Here is an 18,342-nt window from a genome sequence, read left to right as displayed (position 1 = left end):
GGGGGCCACACTGACTTTGAGGGTCTGGGCATCCATGAGTGATGCGTGCTGTGGGGTGTACGTGTCTCTGCATCATGGGCTGGAGACACGACTTGCCATTTTCCAGCATGTTTATGTCTCGCAGCTTGGATCCTCACTCAGTGTCAGGGAGGGGCAGAGAAGCGACTGACAAGGGGCATGGGGCTGGTGCCGGGAGGGGAGGGAGGGGCAGCTGACATCAGGGCTGGGACCCAGGCTGGAGGAGGGTCAGGCCTGGCAGGTAGGCCTGGGCTTTCTCTGAGAAGCTGGAGGTGAGAATGGGGCTTGGGAGGAGGTGTGAAGAGAGTAGAGAAGGTGTGAATGGTCCTGGGTGGTATTAAGAGTCCTGCTGAGGCTGGAGTCCTGAACTCAGAGTCCTGCTGAGGCTGGAGTCCTGAACTCAGGACGCAGTGGCACATATTGCACCCTTCCAGATCCTTCCTGAGCCATGCTGGGCACCAAGGCGAGGACAGAGAAGTGTCCTCGGGCACAGCCAGATTCTACCTTAGTTCTGTCCTGGTACATGCACGTTTGGCTGCCTCCCTTGTCCCTGTTGTGTCTCTCCTTGTCCTCCTCCCTACTCCTTACTGCCTCTGATACCCCCTGGAGGAGCCATGCCAGCCCCACCCACCAGTTTGTGGTGTCCTCTCAGGGCTCGCTGGTACTCCATGGAGATGGCTGGCATCGTCTGCTTCACAGGGGCCAACATCATCACCCAGGCGCGGGAGCTGATCGAGCAAATTGGGTGAGCGCAGAAGGGGAGCCGTGGGGCTGGGAGCAGGTCCTGGGGGCAAACGTGGGCAGGAAGGAAGGAGGGAAGACTGGAGGCCACACACTGGGCGGGAAGGAAAGGGGAACTCATGACCTTGCTCCTCTCTTTCTCTGAAGGAGGCCCTTAGAGCTGGACACAGATGGAATATGGTGCGTCCTGCCTAATAGCTTCCCAGAAAATTTTGTCTTCAAGACGACCAATGCGAAGAAGCCCAAGGTGACCATCTCCTACCCAGGCGCCATGTTGAACATCATGGTCAAGGTTAGTCTGGGGCCTCCCGTCCTGAAGCGCTGGCTGGCCTGGTGTCAGTGCCCTGACGTCACTGGCTCTGCAGCACCTCACAGTGTGCGTGCCTTCCTGGCACCCAGCACCCTCCCAGCACTGCTCACATTGCTTTTCTGTAGCCTGAAGACCATGGTCAGAAGGTATCAAGTGATTCCACTCCTTTCTCTTTCAGCATAGCACCCAGACTTTTTTGCTTTTAACTTTTTATTTTGAAATAATTTTAAACTTACAGGAAATTACAAAAATAGTACAGAGAATTTCTGTATCTCCATCAACCTGCTTCCCCTAACGCTGACCTCGCATAAACCATGGTGCACTTGTCAAAACTAAGAAACCTATGTCTGTGTCCCTGTAACTGCACCGCAGACCTCACCTGGATTTCCCGTTTTCCCACCACAGCCCCTCCTCTCTCCCAGGATCCCGGCAAGGACCCACGTGGAGATGAGTTGTCCTGTCCTGGTCCTTGTGTCACAACCTCACCCTTTGGTGGTGCCGGCCAGGCGATGGTTGGCTGTCCCTTGATCAGGGGTTGTCTGTTGTTTCTTGTGACTAGACTGAGGTGATTTGGGTTTTTGGAGCAACTCCACAGGGGTGACACCCTCCCCACGTTCTCAGGTGCATCATGTTGGTTTGTGGTGGTGTGGTGATGTGGGTGTATTGTGGGGTTGGCTTAGTCTCCTGCCTGAGGGGCTTCTGCAGGCCTTACTGTGGCGCTCCTGTGCCCCCTCCTATGCGGATCCTCAGTCGTAAATACACACCCAGTGGAGAGGAATAAGCGTCCCTGGAGGAGGGCTGTCAGAGTTTCTGGACATGTATTAGAGCCATCACAGCAGCAAATAAATACCGTGGAGCAGGTGCTTTGAGACCGTGCGTCCCCAGCTGCTCCGTAAGCTTCTGTCCACTGTGTTAGCGTTGCTGGTGGGCCGCACCTGAAGCGGTTATAGCTGGGGTTTCCTGTGGTGGTTTTCCCTGGCAATTGTCTGTTTCCCTCATTCCTTCTACTGTATTAATTGGGATCCTGTAGGGAAGCGTTGTTATCCTTCTTTCCCATTTGTTCTCACTTATTTGTCTGCTCATTGACATCAGTGTGGATTTGCGGATCAGAGTGGACATCCTGGGGTTATTGTTCTTAGGACCAGAGTGGCTTCTGCTCCACATGTTCCCCTTGGGCCACTGGGGCCTCCTGGTTTGTGGCGTATTCTTGGGACATGCCCTCTTGTCTTTGTTTCTGGAGCACTTTCTTACTTCGTGGTACTGTAAGGTCCACCAACCTCATCTTGTATTTTCCCTGCTCCAACCTGGAGTCAGCCAGTTCTCCAAGAAGAATGATGTAAAAACCCGAGATGGGCGCGGGCTATGCTCACTGTTCCCGGGAGTGTCATGGCTTCCGTCTCTCACAGTGGAGGCAGCCAGGAAGTACGTGTCTAGTAACGCACGCACACAGAGCTGTTTATTTCTGTGTCTGGCTGCCTGGATGCGTTTAAACACATGAATTGCCCCTTTCTTATTAGTGGCTTCTTTCTCCTGCAGTGATAAACCTGTTTCTAATTTCTCAATATATGTGTTTGCTCAATCCTAGAGTACATGTAAAGTGGTTTTAGAATTGCTCACAGACTTGTGCCCCATGAGAAGTAATTTCACTGCCACTGTACAGCGTTTGTAGATAGTTACTTTTGTTTCCAGCCTTACCCTGTCCAGTCAGCAGAGTTCACAGGGCAACTCCTTCCTCCCCACGCTGTCAGCATGTTGTGCTGTACGTCCACAGTGCTGTTGGGCTCATTTGGTCCGGTCTGCACCCCTCTTGGGATCCCAGCACCATGACTGGATGGTTTGTAATTTGCACACAGTGATGTTCACTCTGTAGCATACAGCGCTGTGGGTTTGGACAGGTGCATAGTGTGTGTGTCCAGCACCACAGAGCAACACAGAACAGCTGCAACCGCTTTGTCAGCAAATCCTCTCCCTACCCCGAAACCCTGGCAACCCCCAGTGTGTTTTTTGTACTATAATTTTGCTTTGTTGAAAATGTCATGTAAATGGAAGCATATGGCATATAGCCTTTTGGGTCTGGCTTCTTGGACCTAACAGATACACCTGAGTTTCACCACTTGGTTGTGTGCATCAGAACTTCCTTCTTTCATGCTGCCAAGTCGTGTCGGTTATGTGGAAAAGCCTCAGTTTGCCAATCCATCCACTCCCGGAGGGACACCAGGTGGTTTCCAGGTTTGGGCCGTCATAAGTGAAGCTGCTCGCTCTTCACTATCGTTTCTCAGGAAGGCTTCACCAATGACCAGTACCAGGAGCTGGCCGAGCCGTCCTCACTCACCTATGTCACCCGCTCAGAGAACAGCATCTTTTTTGAGGTTGATGGGCCCTACCTTGCCATGATTCTTCCAGCCTCCAAGGAGGAAGGCAAGAAACTGAAGAAGAGGTGGGACTCTCATGGCTTTTGTGCTTTAGAAAGTACATGGATTGAGATAGATTAAATTTAACCCAGAAAGGAGGTTGGATCAGGAGCCAGGATAGACACAGACCTGGGTTCTTGTGGTCTTACTGATTCCATTTGCACCAGCTCTGTCTGCCTGCTGCTGTATTCTGGCTCTGGCTACAGGCCCTTCAGTCATTTTCCTTTTAGAGAAGCAGTGGCCTGAGGGGGAGAGATGTTTGCTGCCTGGTGGATGACAAGTGGAGGGTTGGAAAGGGAAGAGGCAGGCAGAGAGGATGAGGCATAGCTGGTGGCTCGCCAGTGCTCCTTGCCACTGCTGTGCTTGCCTTTTTTTTTTTTTCAGGTATGCTGTGTTCAATGAAGACGGTTCTCTGGCTGAGCTCAAGGGCTTTGAGGTCAAACGCCGCGGGGAACTGCAGCTGATTAAGATCTTCCAGTCCTCGGTGTTTGAGGCCTTCCTCAAGGGCAGCACGCTGGAAGAGGTGTATGGCTCTGTAGCCAAGGTGGCTGACTACTGGCTGGACGTGCTGTACAGCAAGGTAAGGGCTGTACCCTCCATCCTCACCTGCTCTGAAGGATGAAGGACCCTGCAAGAAGGGGACCCCGTACTTCTTGGGCTCCTGGAGACCAAGGTGACTGAAGAACTCAGGGCCAATCCTGATGAAATCCCAAGACCTCCTGAGCACAATTATCCCTTGGAGTTCCCCTCAGCTTCTGCATCCAGGGACACAACTCTGTGAAGGAAACGTTTTTCTTTTTTTTTTTTTTTTGAGACGGAGTCTGGCTCTGTTGCCCAGGCTGGAGTGCAGTGGCCGGATCTCAGCTCACTGCAAGCTCCGCCTCCCGGGTTCATTCTCCTGCCTCAGCCTCCCAAGTAGCTGGGACTACAGGCGCCCGCCGCCTCGCCCGGCTAGTTTTTTGTATTTTTTAGTAGAGACGGGGTTTCACCGTGTTCGCCAGGATGGTCTCGATCTCCTGACCTAGTGATCCGCCCGTCTCAGCCTCCCAAAGTGCTGGGATTACAGGCTTGAGCCACCGCGCCCGGCCACGTTTTTCTAAATAGTGTGATAAGCCCGGCATGGTGATGCGTGCTTGTGGTCCCAGCTACTTGGGAGGATCACTTGAAACCAGGAAGTAGAGGCCACAATGAGCTGTGATTGCAGCACTGCACTCCAGCCTGAGATATTTGCTTATTTCTGTTACTTTGTATTTTTTATGTTTTTCAGGCTACATAACATTTTATCAGTTTACATACCGTAATTTACATAACTAGTCCACGATTATTTACTACCAGTTAGGTTTCACATTTCCATTGTTATACGTGGTGTTGCATTGAACATCTCGGTGCATGTTTCCCAGGCACAGGCGTCTTGGGTAGAAGGAATACTAGAACAGTGCAGTGCTTTCCTGACTTGCTTTGCTGTGTGGGCTTCTGTTTCTTGGCATATTGTCTTGTATAGAGCGACACACATGTGCAAGGGAGCACTGGGGGTTTCACACAGAATATTCATGAGCCCAGCACCCCTTACAGGATGTGGGGGGGCCTGTGGTCAGGAACATGTGTGCAAAGCAGCAGCTCCAGCTGGATGTGGACGCCACACTGGAACTGCTCAGGCCACTTTCCAGGAGGCCGGAGTTTCTCTTTCCTCTCTTCTGGCTCTTCCTGCCCCTTCTTTCTCTTCCTTTCAAGGAGAAAAACTTCCTGTCTTAGGCAGAGCAACATCCTTTTCTGCAGCCTTGGTGCTCTTCAGTAAATTCTCCTTGATATTTTGTGCACAGTTTAATAAAACAAGCCAAGCCAGGCGTGGTGGCTCACGCCTGTAATCCCAGCACTTGGGAGACGTAGGCGGGCAGATCACTTGAGGTCAGGAGCTGGAGACCAGCGTGGCCAACATGGCAAAACCCTTTCTCTACTAAAAGTACAAAAATTAGCTGGATGTGGTGGCGCGTGCCTGTAATCTTAACTACTTGGGAGGCTGAGGCACGAGAATCGCTCGAACCCTGGAGGGGAGGTTTTAGTGAGCTGAGATTGCACCACTGCGCTCCAGCCCGGGTGACAGAACGAGACCGTGTCTCAAAAAATAAAATAAAAGCTAAAGTTTTATGTGTGTGTCTTTTAAAGTATTGCCACACAGGCATATGAGAGAGCTCTTTGAAATTGCAGCCTTTTGCGTCTCAGGCTAGAGAAAGGCATGGCCTAGAGGAGCACAGTCCAGGGTGAGTCCAGACTCTGCCCCTTGATTTCTGCAGTGTTTTATGCGTTGTCTTTCTCTAGGCAGCCAACATGCCTGACTCTGAGCTGTTCGAGCTCATCTCTGAGAACCGTTCCATGTCTCGGAAGCTGGAAGATTACGGGGAGCAGAAGTCTACATCCATCAGCACAGCAAAGCGCCTGGCTGAGTTCCTGGGAGACCAGATGGTCAAGGATGCAGGACTGAGTTGCCGCTACATCATCTCCCGCAAGCCCGAGGGCTCCCCCGTCACGGAGAGGTGAGGGCTCCCCCCTGTCACGGAGAGGTGAAGGCTCCCCCTGTCATGGAGAGGTGCGGGCTCCCCCGTCACGGAGAGGTGAGGGCTCCCCTGTCACGGAGAGGTAAGGGCTCCCCCTGTCACGGAGAGGTGAGGGCTCCCCTGTCACGGAGAGGTGAGGGGTTCCTTACAGATTTGGGCTGTGTTTAATACCAAGTTTGGGGATGGCATAAGTGTCCATCAACCAGAAATGGATAATTGTTATTTAGTAGGGAATGAGATACACTATACCAGAGTTCAAAGGGTTGAATTGCAGCTACAGGTTACAGCACTGACAGTTTGAAATCATGTTGGAGAAAAAAGCCAAAATCAGGTTGAAGGAAGACCCTTATGCCTCCATGTATGTAAAACTTAAAAACACGGAAACTGCTTTTTTTTTTTTGGTGGTTATATACAAATAGGACCAGTACAAATGCCTGCATGGGGTTGATGATAAACACCAGAATAAAGGTTGTCTTTACTTCTGTGTGAGGAGGGAATAGGTTGGGGTCACACAGGGCTTCACTCTAATCATCTCACACAGGAAGTCGAAGTGGCCAAATGTTGGAGCTTGATGGAGCCGAGTGGATGCATAGTGTGCGTGTCATCTTTAAGTCTCCTTATGTTTGCAGTATTCACCACAGATGTTTCCTCCAGTGAAACAGAAGCACTGACAGTTGCCAGTTGCTTTGCTAGTGACATGAAAACAGGCTCATTCTTTCTAGAAAGCAGCCAGAGTCTTCTGTGTGTTTCTCAGCGAGGAACATGTAGACACAGTTATGAACGTGCACCTGTTTGCCTATATGCATGTACGTGGTTACTCAGTGAGAAACACAGACATGTTTACGCACACATGCACATCTTTGCCTATACGCATGCGCGTGGTTACTCAGTGAAAAACGTAGATGTGTTTACACACACACATGCATTTATGAGTATGCATGCACATGGTTACACCATGAGGAACATGTAGACATGGTTACATACACACGTGCATGTGTTTACACATACACATGCACGTGTTACCGAGGAACCTGTAGGCATGTTTGTGCATACATATGCACGCAGATGTGTACATTGATATTTGTGAACAGCTGTTACAAGTCCTTATTTCCATGTTCATTTGATAAGAATTATGATCAGATTTTGGGTGATTTTCACTATTACTGAGCTGTGTGCCTGTCTTCCTCACCCAGGGCCATCCCACTTGCCATTTTCCAAGCAGAGCCTATGGTGAGGAAGCACTTTCTCCGGAAATGGCTCAAGAGCTCTTCCCTTCAAGACTTTGATATTCGAGCAGTGAGTGCCAGTTGCATTTTCTACTCTTCAAAGTTTACAAGGAAAGCTAGACAGAGCAGAGTATGTCTGAGTTGGATTATGTTTTTTTGTCTGGCGTCTTCACTCCTGACTTCCTCCTTTCTGATAAGTAATAGGTGAGGAACTAATAACCCTTTAGGGCAAACGGAAAACATGAAGTGCCTAGGGCCCTTTAGCTATTCTATGGGATGGACTAAGACCAGGGGTGTTGGCTCAGCCACCTACTAGCTCTGTGATCTGGAGGAGTCAGTGAAGCTCCCTGCCTTGGTATCCTCTGCTGTGCAGTGGGCACCTTTCCTCATAGAGTTTCTGAGAGGATTAAATAAGACACAGCATTTAGCCCTGTGTTCAGCACCAAGTGAGCCTCACACATGGCTGCTGCCACCCACCATTCTCTGCCTGTTTCCTGTGTTCAGCACCAAGTGAGCCTCACACATGGCTGCTGCCACCCACCATTCTCTGCCTGTTTCCTGTGTTCAGCACCAAGTGAGCCTCACACATGGCCGCTGCCACCCACCATTCTCTGCCTGTTTCCTGCACACACAGATTCTGGATTGGGACTACTACATTGAGCGGCTGGGAAGCGCCATCCAGAAGATCATCACCATCCCCGCAGCCCTGCAGCAGGTGAGGGCGGGGTCAGCGGCGTGGGCTGTGGGGATGAAAACCGTGCAGTCAGACAAGGATCTCTCCCTGATGGGTGTTGGCCTCACACAGGTAAAGAACCCAGTGCCACGCGTCAAACACCCCGACTGGTTGCACAAGAAACTGCTGGAGAAGAATGATGTCTACAAGCAGAAGAAGATCAGTGAGCTCTTCACCCTGGAGGGCAGGAGACAGGTGATGGTGGGGCCGCCGAGGCCAGGCTGGGCGGGATCCTCGTGACATGCAGGACACCAGGCTCCTTGCACTGCTGTGTGTGCTATAGTGAAGCACACTGTGTTCAAGTGTTGAAAGTGGACTTTTTCTGAAAACGTGCCCCTTGGCACTTTACTCTCTAACTCTGCATGTCACTCTTGTTAATAGGACACCATTGTGAGCCTCAGGTGAGGGCAAGGAACTGTCTCCTTATATGAAAATATTAGGGTGTACTAATTAGACTCAGTGCCTTGGGCAGATCACTGTCTCTTGAAGCCCCAGTTTTCTGAACGTGAAATGAATATCTTTCCTGTGGAAACACAGGACACAGTGTAATAAAAGGTACAGTGAAAGTCAGAAGAGCAAAAGGAAAATTCTTAAGTACTGAAAATTAGAAGTAAACTATAATTTAGAGCAGTATACAAACTCACATGATAAGAAAAACATTCTTTGGCAGGGTGCTGGGGCTCACACTGTAATCCCAGCAGTTTGGGAGGCCAGGGTGGGCGGATCACAAGGTCAGAAGATCAAGACCATCCTGGCTAACACGGTGAAACCCCGTCTCTACTAAAAATACAAAAAATTAGCCGGGCGTGGTGGCAGGCACCTGTAGTCCCAGCTACTCGGGAGGCTGAGGCAGGAGAATGGTGTGAACCCAGGAGGCAGAGCTTGCAGTGAGCCAAGATCATACCACTGCACTCCAGCCTGGGCGACAGAGCGAGACTGTCTCAAAAAAAGAAAGAAAGAAAAAGGTTCTGAGATGGATTGGATTTTAAAATTTAACTGTCTTATTTGTAAGAGTTATATATATATATATTCTTTACTCCCCTCCCCGAGACGGAATCTTGCTCTGTCTCCCAGGCAGGAGTGCAGTGGCTCAATCTTGGCTCACTGCAGCTTCCGCCTCCCGGGTTTAAGCAGTTCTCTTGCCTCGGCCTCCAGTGTAGCTGGGATTATAGGAGCACACCATTATGCCTAGCTAATTTTAAGTTTTTTAATTTTTTTAAATTGTTAGTAGAGATGGGGTTTCAACATGTTGGCCAGGCTGGTCCCAAACTCCTGACCTCAGGTGAATGCACCCGCCTCGGCCTCCCAAAGTGCTGGAATTACAGGCATAAGTCACTGCACCCAGCCAAGAGTTAAATTGAAAAGATAGGACATAGAAAAAGCAAAAGGACTAAAAAATATGCATACCAGGTAAATGTTAACCAAAAGAAAGCTGATGCAGCTGTATTAATACCAGACAAAATACTCTAAACCAAAAGTATTAGGAAACATAACGACGGTTGTTAAATAGTACTGAAAGTCACAATTCTCTGGAAATATATACTAATTGTAACAATGTAGCTTCACACTAAATAATGTAAACATTTACCTAATTATAAGAAGAATTTACCTCCAATCAGTTTGGGAGATGTTGACATCCCTCCCTCAACTGATAGTTGGAGCAGACCAAAAATCAGCAAAAATATGTTTGGAATGACACAATCAACTAACTAGATTTAGTCACTAGCTATAATACATTTAGTGAACAAATGTAGTCTTGCACTAAAATTAGAGAATACCTATCCTTTTCAAGAATACATAAATTAGTGACCATATATATACCACAGAGTAAGCTGCAGCCAGTTCTAGATAACCTAAATACAGACCATGTTTGTATGTGGTAAAAAACCACATAAATAACTTGTGGATCGAAAAAGTCATAGAACTTAGACAATACTTGGAACTAAATGTAAATACACTATCAAAATTTGTAGTATGCAGTTAAACAGGACTTGTATACGCATTTATATATCTAAATGCATATATTAGTAAAGAAAAATCGAAAATTAAGTTTCCAACTGAAGAAGTTAGAGTACAACAGATCCGTCAGAGGAAGTAGACAGAAAGAAGTTTTAAAGAGTTATAAAGGTAACCAGGCATGGTGGTACACACCTGTAGTCCTAGCTATTCGGAAGGCTGAGAGGCAGGAGGATTGCTTGAGCCCAGGAATTTGAGGCTGTAGTGGGCTATGATGGCACCTATGAACAGGCACTTCACTCCAGCCTGGGCAACACAAGGAGACCCCAACTCAAGAAAGAAAAGAGGCTGGGCACGGTGGCTCACGCCTGTAATCCCAGCACTCTGGGAAGCTGAGGTGGGCGGATCACAAGGTCAGGAGATCAAGACCATCCTGGTTAACACAGTGAAACCCCATCTCTACTAAAATTACAAAAAATTGACCAGGCGGCCGGGCGCGGTGGCTCACGCCTGTAATCCCAGCACTTTGGGAGGCCGAGACGGGCGGATCACGAGGTCAGGAGATCAAGACCATCCTGGCTAACACGGTGAAACCCCGTCTCTACTAAAAAATAAAAATAAAAAAAACTAGCCGGGCGAGGTGGCGGGCGCCTGTAGTCCCAGCTACTCGGGAGGCTGAGGCAGGAGAATGGCGTAAACCCAGGAGGCGGAGCTTGCAGTGAGCAGAGGTCCGGCCACCGCACTCCAGCCTGGGTGACAGAGCGAGACTCCGTCTCAAAAAAAAAAAGAAAGAAAAGAAAGAAGTTACAAAATTGAGCCAGAATGAGTGAAACAAGCAATACAATTAAAATGTTGTTCTTTTTTTTTTTTTTTTTTTTTGAGACGGAGTCTCGCTCTGTCGCCGGGGTTGGAGTGCAGTGGCCGGATCTCAGCTCACTGCAAGCTCCGCCTCCCGGGTTTACGCCATTCTCCTGCCTCAGCCTCCTGTGTAGCTGGGACTACAGGCGCCCGCCACCTCGCCCGGCTAGTTTTTTGTATTTTTTTAGTAGAGACAGGGTTTCACCGTGTTCGCCAGGATGGTCTCGATCTCCTGACCTCGTGATCCGCCCGTCTCGGCCTCCCAAAGTGCTGGGATTACAGGCTTGAGTAAAATGTTGTTCTTTGAAAAGACTTAGGAAATAGTCACATCTTTTTCTTTTCTTTTGAGACAAGGTCTCATTGTGTCACCCAGGCTGGAGTACAGTGGCACAATCATGGCTCACTGCAGCCTTGACCTCCTGGGCTCAATCGATCCACCGGCCTCAGCCTCCTGCATAGCTGGGACTATGAGCGCACACCACCACGCCCAGCTAATTTTTGTATTTTTTTGTAGAGACAAGGTTTTGTCGTGTTGTACTGGCTGGTTACATGTTTTTCAGGATGGAGTTTTTTATTTTTATTTTAATGAAAATAGACATCATTATAGATATAGTAAAGCCTTAAAAAATGGAATGATTCCCATTTTCTGCTAAACAGTTGGAAAACATAGATGGAATGGACAGTATCCTCAAGTTATGCACTGACCTAAGAAGTAATGAAAACCTGAATAGAACTTTAACCATCACAGAAATTGACACTTACAAAGAAACAGGCCGGGCGTGGTGGCTCATGCCTATAATCCCAGCTTTCAGGGAGGCAGAGGCGGGAGGATAGCTTGAGCCCAGGAGTTCGAGACCTACCTGCACAATATGGTGAGACCCCATTCTCCACAAAAAGGAAAAAAAAAAAAGACGGAAAAAAAAAAGAGAGACAAAAAAAAAAAAAGTGTAAAAGAAACACCAAACCCAAATGATTTTTAAGAGAAAAAGGAAAAAAAAACACTTAGCTCATTTGGTAACCTTGGCAATCCTTGTTACTTTGGTAACATAATTGAAAACAGGAAAGGAAAGTTACGGGCCATGAACAATAGATGAAAAAATATTAACATACATGAACAATAACGATATGACCAGCTAGGACTTATGCCAAGAATAGCAAGCACTGTTTAATTTTAGAATCTGCCAAGTGAGTTTTTCTTGAGAGAAATCCACTAATTCATCATTAAAGGAGAAAACTCATAGGATCATCTCCAGTAGATGCAGAAACAACATGTGGTAAAACTTTAACATCTGTTCATGATAAAGCTTTGAACAATCAAAATCAGAATAGATGAGATATTTCTTAACCTGATAAAGTGTTTTCGAAACCTAACAGCAGACCTCACACTTAACCACAAAATACTGGAAGCATTGAAGTAAGGAGTAACAAAGGGATGCCTTTTAACCACTGCTTCTGTTCAAAACAGTTTGGAGATCTAGCCAGTATAATTAAACCAGAAAAAGAATTGAATTTTAAGGATTGAAAAGGGAGACATCAGCTTATTATTTACAGACGATATAATTTAACAGAAAATGTAAGGAAACCTAGATTTTGTGTTAACTAATATGTATTTCAGCAACAATTAGATACCAAGGTAAGATAAAAATCTGTAGCTTTTGACCGGGCGTGGTGGCTCACGCCTGTAATCCCAGCACTTTGGGAGGCCGAGGCGGGCAGATCTCACTGTTGCCCAGGCTGATATTAAACTCTTGGGCTCAAGTGATCCTCCTGCCTGGGCCTCCCAAAGCACTGGGCTTACAGGTGTGAGCCACCATGCCTGGCCTATACACAACTTTATTGAACATATAAAAATTTACCTAAGTAACAAAAAGAGGTACCATCTTTACAGATGCAAGGACTCAGTATTAAAATATGGCAGTTTGCCCCATATTAATTCATAAAATTCAGTGTAATTCCAATAAAAAAATCTGTAAAAAGCTTTTTGGATAGAACTTGACAGATGAATCTTAAAATTCATATAAAGAGTAAGGATAAGAATAACCAAAGAATTTTGAAGAATAAGGAGGGCATGTTAATCTTACTGTGTAACGAGACACGCTATCATGGTGTCTTAACGATGAGAGGAGAGCAGTAGAGCCGATTGGGAGTCTAGAAACAGACTCTCCTGGAAGCTGGAAGTTGGAAGTTGGTAGGTCACAGAGGAACCATTACAGATCGTTAAGGAGAGAGTGGACCACAGTAAGTGATGCTGGTAAAAATGGTTTTTCATATTTGAAGAAGTAAGTTGCTGGTGTCACACTGAGTGTAAAACTAAGGCTGAATGTGATGGCTCATGCCTGTAATTGCAGTGCTTTGGGAGTCCAAGGAAGAAGGATCAGTTGAACCCAGAAGATCCAGACCAGCCTGGGCAACACAGGGAGGCCTCATCTCTACAAAAAAAAAAAAAATCTACACAACAAAATTAGGAATGGTTGTGCATGCCTGTAGTCCCAGCTACTTGAGAGGCTGAGGTGGGAGGATCACTGGAGCCTGGGAGGTTGAGGCTGCAGTGAGCCAAGATGACACCACTGCACTCCAGCCTGGGTGACAGTGAGACCCCTGTGTCTTAAAAAAGAAAAAAGAGAACAAAAAGCTTTGGTAAACAGCTCAGGAGACTGTCGTTATGATGCTGGGGTGGGAAGGGCTTTTTTAAGGCACATGTGAAAAACATCACAAAGGGAAAGAATGATCAATTAATTAAAAGTTAAATCTTCTGTAGTCTGGGACAAGAAAGGCAGAATGTCGCTAATTGTTGACATTGGTGATAAGAGCATGGGAGCTCGTTACTGTGCTTTTGTATATGTTTGAAAACTTTCCTGATAGGAAGTCAACACACACAAACTTATATGTAGCACAGAAGTCACCATGAAACAAAGGCCTCAGTCACATTTTGAAGAGGTTTAGAATGTACAAAAGTTAGAAATGGCTCATAAACGTGTGTTAACTGTCTATTGCTGCCTAACAAATGACCCCAAAACTTAGCAACTTAAATGCACCCGTGTATCCGAGGGCTCCACTGGAGAAGGACCCACTTCCGAGCTCCCTCCCATGGGGATGGCAGGACTTGGTTCCTCCTTGGCCTTTGTCTGGACATTATCCTTAGTCCCCTGCTCCATACGGCTCTTCACGGGATAGCTCACAGCATGGCGCTGGCTTTTGAGAGAGTGCCAGCCAGACAGAAGCCACAGTGTTTTATAGGTGCACTCAGGAGTGGCATTCTGTGACTTTTGTTGGAGTCTGTTCATCAGGGCAGTCACCGGGTCCCACCCCCACTCAGGGAAGGAGTCACACAGGGTGTGAACACCAGGAAGTGGGAGTCGGGCCATTTTGGGCGTTGCCTGCACAGGGCCACGAAGATGTTTGGCCTTACTATTGATTAGGTAAATGCAGCATGATATATTTAGATAGCAGGTCACACTGCAAGCAAGTAAGTGTGGTGGCATCAAGTATCAAGATTGTAGGAAGTAGAAAATCCCTGGTGCTAGAGGTGGAGGTGGTGTTGGAGGTGGTTGTTCTCCGGGACCAGGCAACACATAACAGAGATGGTCGCTGAGTCGCAGTTTGTAGTTTTGAAAAAGTAGGCACTTGTCATTCTTCATTTGCAAAGTCCTGGGTAGGCAGGCTGATGTGTTTGTATGATGGAACATTTTACATCAGTTACAATGAACGAATCATATGTACGTGTTTCACCTGGTGTCAGTCTCAAAAACACATGGCTGAGTAAAGAAACAAGTTGCAGGACCAGGCGTGTGGCTCACGCCTGTAATCCCAGCACTTTGGGAGGCCGAGGTGGGTGGATCACTTGAGGTCAGGAGTTCGAGACCAGCCTGGCCAGCATGGTGAAACCCCATCTTTACTAAAAATACAACAAAAAATTAGCCGGGCTTGGTGGCAGGCGCTTGTAATCCTAGCTTCTTGGGAGGCTGAGGCAGGAGAATCGCTTGAACCCAGGAAGCAATGTTGCAGTGAGACGAGATCACGCCATTGCGCTCCAGCCTGGACAACAGTGAGATTCTGTTTAAAAAAAAAAAGGGAGGCTGGGCACAGTGGCTCACACCTGTAATTCCAGCACTTTGGGAGGCCGAGACAGGCAGATCACGAGGTCAGGAGATCGAGACCATCCTGGCTAACACGGTGAAACCCCGTCTCTACTAAAAATACAAAAAAAAAAAAAAAAAAAATTAGCCGGGCGTGGTGGCGGGCACCTGTAGTCCCAACTACTTGGGAGGCTGAGGCAGGAGAATGGCGTGAACCCAGGAGGCGGAGCTAGGAGTGAGCCGAGGTTGCGCTACTGCACTCCAGCCTGGGTGACAGAGCGAGACTCTGTCTCAACAAAAAAAAAATTTAAAAAAAGGAAACAAGTTGCAGTCAGATGTGTCCCACATGTTACTATTTAAGTTAAAACTTACAGCTGTGGCATATATCTGTGGACATGTGGTAAAAATTTAAAGGTGTGTGGGGGCAGACAGAAGAGGGCTGTACCCATTATTTGCAACATTTTCTTTCTTATAAAAAGAGCATACTGGAGCAAACATGGCAAAATGCAAAGATTTACTTATTGGTAGTCTTGAGTGACGTTTTATTTTTCAGTTTGATCTTTTCACTTTCTTTTTTTTTTTTTGAGACGGAGTCTTGCTCTGTTGCCCAGGCTAGAGTGCGGTGACGCAACCTCTGCCTCCCGAGTTCCCGCCATTCTCCTGCCTCAGCCTCCCCAGCAGCTGGTACTACAGGTGCCCGCCACCATGCCGGGCTAATTTTTTGTATTTTTAATAGAGATGGGGTTTCACCGTGTTGGCCAGGATGGTCTCGATCTCCTGACCTCGTGATCTGCCCACTTCAACCTCCCAAAGTGCTGGGATTACAATAGTGAGCCACCGCTCCCTGCCTCACTTTGTTTTTGTTTTTGTTTTGTTTTGTTTTGTTTTGTTTTGTTAAAGAGGGTCTCACCCTGTCGCCCAGGCTGGAATGCAGTGGCGCAACCTTGGCTCACTGCAACCCCCACCTCCTGGGCTCAAGTGATCCTTCCACCTCAGCTTCCCAAGTAGCTGGGACCTCAGGTGCACACAACCACGCCCAGCTAATTTTTCTGTGTTTTGTAGAGATGGGGTTTCACCATGTTGGCCAGGCTAGTCTCAAACTCCTGGCTCAAGTGATCCGCCCACCTCAGCCTCTCTAAGTGTTGGGATGACAGGCGTGAGCCACCACCCCCGGCCTTCACTATTAAAAGTTCAATAAACTTGTATAAACAAACATCCTATTTCAGGTGATACACTTATGTTAGATTTCGAGAAGTGGAATTTGTGGGGATGAGGTCCTGAGATTCTTGTTTGCCTGTTTTTATGAGGCAAGGTTTCACTCTTGCCCAGGCTGGAGTTCAGTGGTGTGATCATGGCTCGCCACAGCCTCCGACTCCTGGGTTCAATTGATCCTCCTGCCTCAGCCTACCAAGTAGCTGGGACTACAGGCACACTACCACGCCTGGCTAATTTGTAATATATTTTGTAGAGAGAGGGTCTTGCTGTTACCCAGACTGGTCCCAAACTCCTGGCCCCAAGCAATTCTTCTGACTTGGCCTCCCAAAGTGCTGGGATTCCAGGCGTGAGCCACCCTGCCCAGCCGGAGATCCTGAGATTTAAGGCTTCACTGGGTTTTTGCAGGTCACGATGGCCGAGGCCTCAGAAGACAGTCCGAGGCCAAGTGCTCCCGACATGGAGGACTTCGGCCTCGTGAAGCCGCCTCACCCAGCAGCCCCTGTCGCTGTGAAGAGGAAGCGAGTTCTTTGGGAGAGCCAGGAGGAGTCCCAGGACCTCACGCCGACTGTGCCCTGGCAGGAGATCTTGGGACAGCCTCCCGCCCTAGGAACCACCCAGGTAAGGCACACGGTTGTGACACTATCTCTAAGGGGTCTGCTGCAAAGCCCAGGGAGCCCGAGATGCGTCCTGACCCCTAGGGAGGCTGCTTGTGAGAAAGTCGTGGCGGGCATTCCCATCTCACCACTTGCACATGGGCTGTGCTCACCATCCATCCCAGGAGGAGTGGCTTGTCTGGCTCCGGTTCCACAAGAAGAAGTGGCAGCTGCAGGCCCGGCAGCGCCTTGCCCGCAGGAAGAGGCAGCGTCTGGAGTCAGCAGAGGGTGTGCTGAGGCCTGGGGCCATCCGGGATGGTCCTGCCACGGGGCTGGGGAGCTTCTTGCGAAGAACTGCCCGCAGCATCCTGGACCTTCCGTGGCAGATTGTGCAGGTGTAGACCTTGATCCAAGGGGAGGGCAGTGGCTCTGCTGATGGCCCAGGGATGGGGTGTCCGGCTGGGTCCTGAGGTCTGGGATGGGAGGATTGGAGTGGGCCTGGAGTTTCCTGCCCATCGTAGGGAGGCCTAAGGCCCTGTGCTAGGAGCTGGAAGCTACCTGGGAGGTGGCCCTGTGTGTGGGTTCCAGTGTGTCCTGTGACGTGCTGTATGTCCGTGTGGCCTTTCAGATCAGCGAGACCAGCCAGGCCGGCCTGTTCAGGCTGTGGGCGCTCATTGGCAGTGACTTGCACTGCATCAGGCTGAGCATCCCTCGTGTGTTCTACGTGAACCAGCGAGTTGCTAAAGCGGAGGAGGGCACTTCGTATCGCAAGGTAGGGAGGCAGCCGGTGCTGGTTTCTGCAGTCATCTGCCTGGGCAGCCTCTGAGGTGGCTTTCCCGTGATCTAGCGTGGCCTTGAGCCTCCATCTCCTCAGTACCTTATGGGGATGTTGTAGGAATTCCTCAAAACAATGTGTGTGAACACTGAGCGCAGAGTCTAGGGCAGAGCGAGTGCTGGGGATGGAGCTGCTGGTGTCCTTGTCACGATGAGCTTGTCTGCCCGCGAGGTCCATGTCGCAGGGACAAACCGAGTGGCGTTTGTTAGAGGTTGTGAACTCTGTCTCCATCAGATGTTTGGCTGTTAACAGCTTTATTGGGATGTAAAGTTACATGCCATCCAACTCACCCATTCAAAGTGCACAATTCATTGGCTTTTAGTGGCATGACTATTGCCAGTCAATGTTGACATTTTCTTTTTTTTTTTTCTAATTTTACTTTGATTTCTGGGATCCATGTGCAGAACGTGCAGGTTTGTTACATAAGTAAGCATATGCCATGGTTGTTTGCTGCACCCATCACCCCGTCACCTGGGCATTAGGCCCCACATGCATTAGCTGTTTGTCCTGATACTCTCTCTCCCCTCGCCCCCTCCTTCAGATATTTTCATCACTCCAAAAAGAAACCTTGCATCCCTTACCTGTCACCATCCTCCCCCAGCCGTCAGTAGCCACTGATCCACTTCCTTTCTCTGGGTTTGCCTGTTTGGGCATTTGATATCAATGGAACCCTACAGTAGATGGGTCTTTGTGCTGGGCTCCTCCCACCTGCAGAAAGTCTGGGGTTTTCATGTGGCCATGAGTGCGCCAAGGCTCTTAGGTGGCATCTCGGCCCAAACCCCCCGTTGTTAATCTGTCAGCTCAGCACATTTCTTGAC

General features: G+C 48.6%; 1 protein-coding gene across 8 annotated transcripts in view; it reads left to right on the top strand.

Moving 5' to 3' along the window:
• POLE (DNA polymerase epsilon, catalytic subunit) overlaps positions 1–18,342 on the top strand; it is a 65,777-nt gene that overhangs the window by 23,557 nt on the left and 23,878 nt on the right. For 4 of the 8 annotated variants that reach the window (XR_012420887.1, XR_012420886.1, XM_045366243.3 and 1 more), the window contains exons 22-32: positions 671–763; positions 907–1,051; positions 3,349–3,506; positions 3,865–4,060; positions 5,797–6,011; positions 7,226–7,328; positions 7,827–7,973; positions 8,064–8,186; positions 16,502–16,714; positions 16,875–17,084; positions 17,318–17,461. Coding sequence is in view for 6 of the 8 variants with exons in the window: in XM_045366243.3 (XP_045222178.2) it covers positions 671–763; positions 907–1,051; positions 3,349–3,506; positions 3,865–4,060; positions 5,797–6,011; positions 7,226–7,328; positions 7,827–7,973; positions 8,064–8,186; positions 16,502–16,714; positions 16,875–17,084; positions 17,318–17,461 (1,747 nt within the window). In the remaining 2 variants the exon portion in view is untranslated. Of the gene's footprint in view, positions 1–670; positions 764–906; positions 1,052–3,348; positions 3,507–3,864; positions 4,061–5,796; positions 6,012–6,049; positions 6,090–7,225; positions 7,329–7,826; positions 7,974–8,063; positions 8,187–16,501; positions 16,715–16,874; positions 17,085–17,317; positions 17,462–18,342 lie in introns of those variants that run through there. The other 4 variants (XM_045366244.3, XM_074008492.1, XM_074008495.1 and 1 more) reach the window with 3 other exon arrangements.

Source organism: Macaca fascicularis, chromosome 11 (genome assembly GCF_037993035.2).
Source record: "Macaca fascicularis isolate 582-1 chromosome 11, T2T-MFA8v1.1".
NCBI lineage: Eukaryota > Metazoa > Chordata > Mammalia > Primates > Cercopithecidae > Macaca > Macaca fascicularis.
This window is presented reverse-complemented; position numbering and strand designations above follow the sequence as displayed.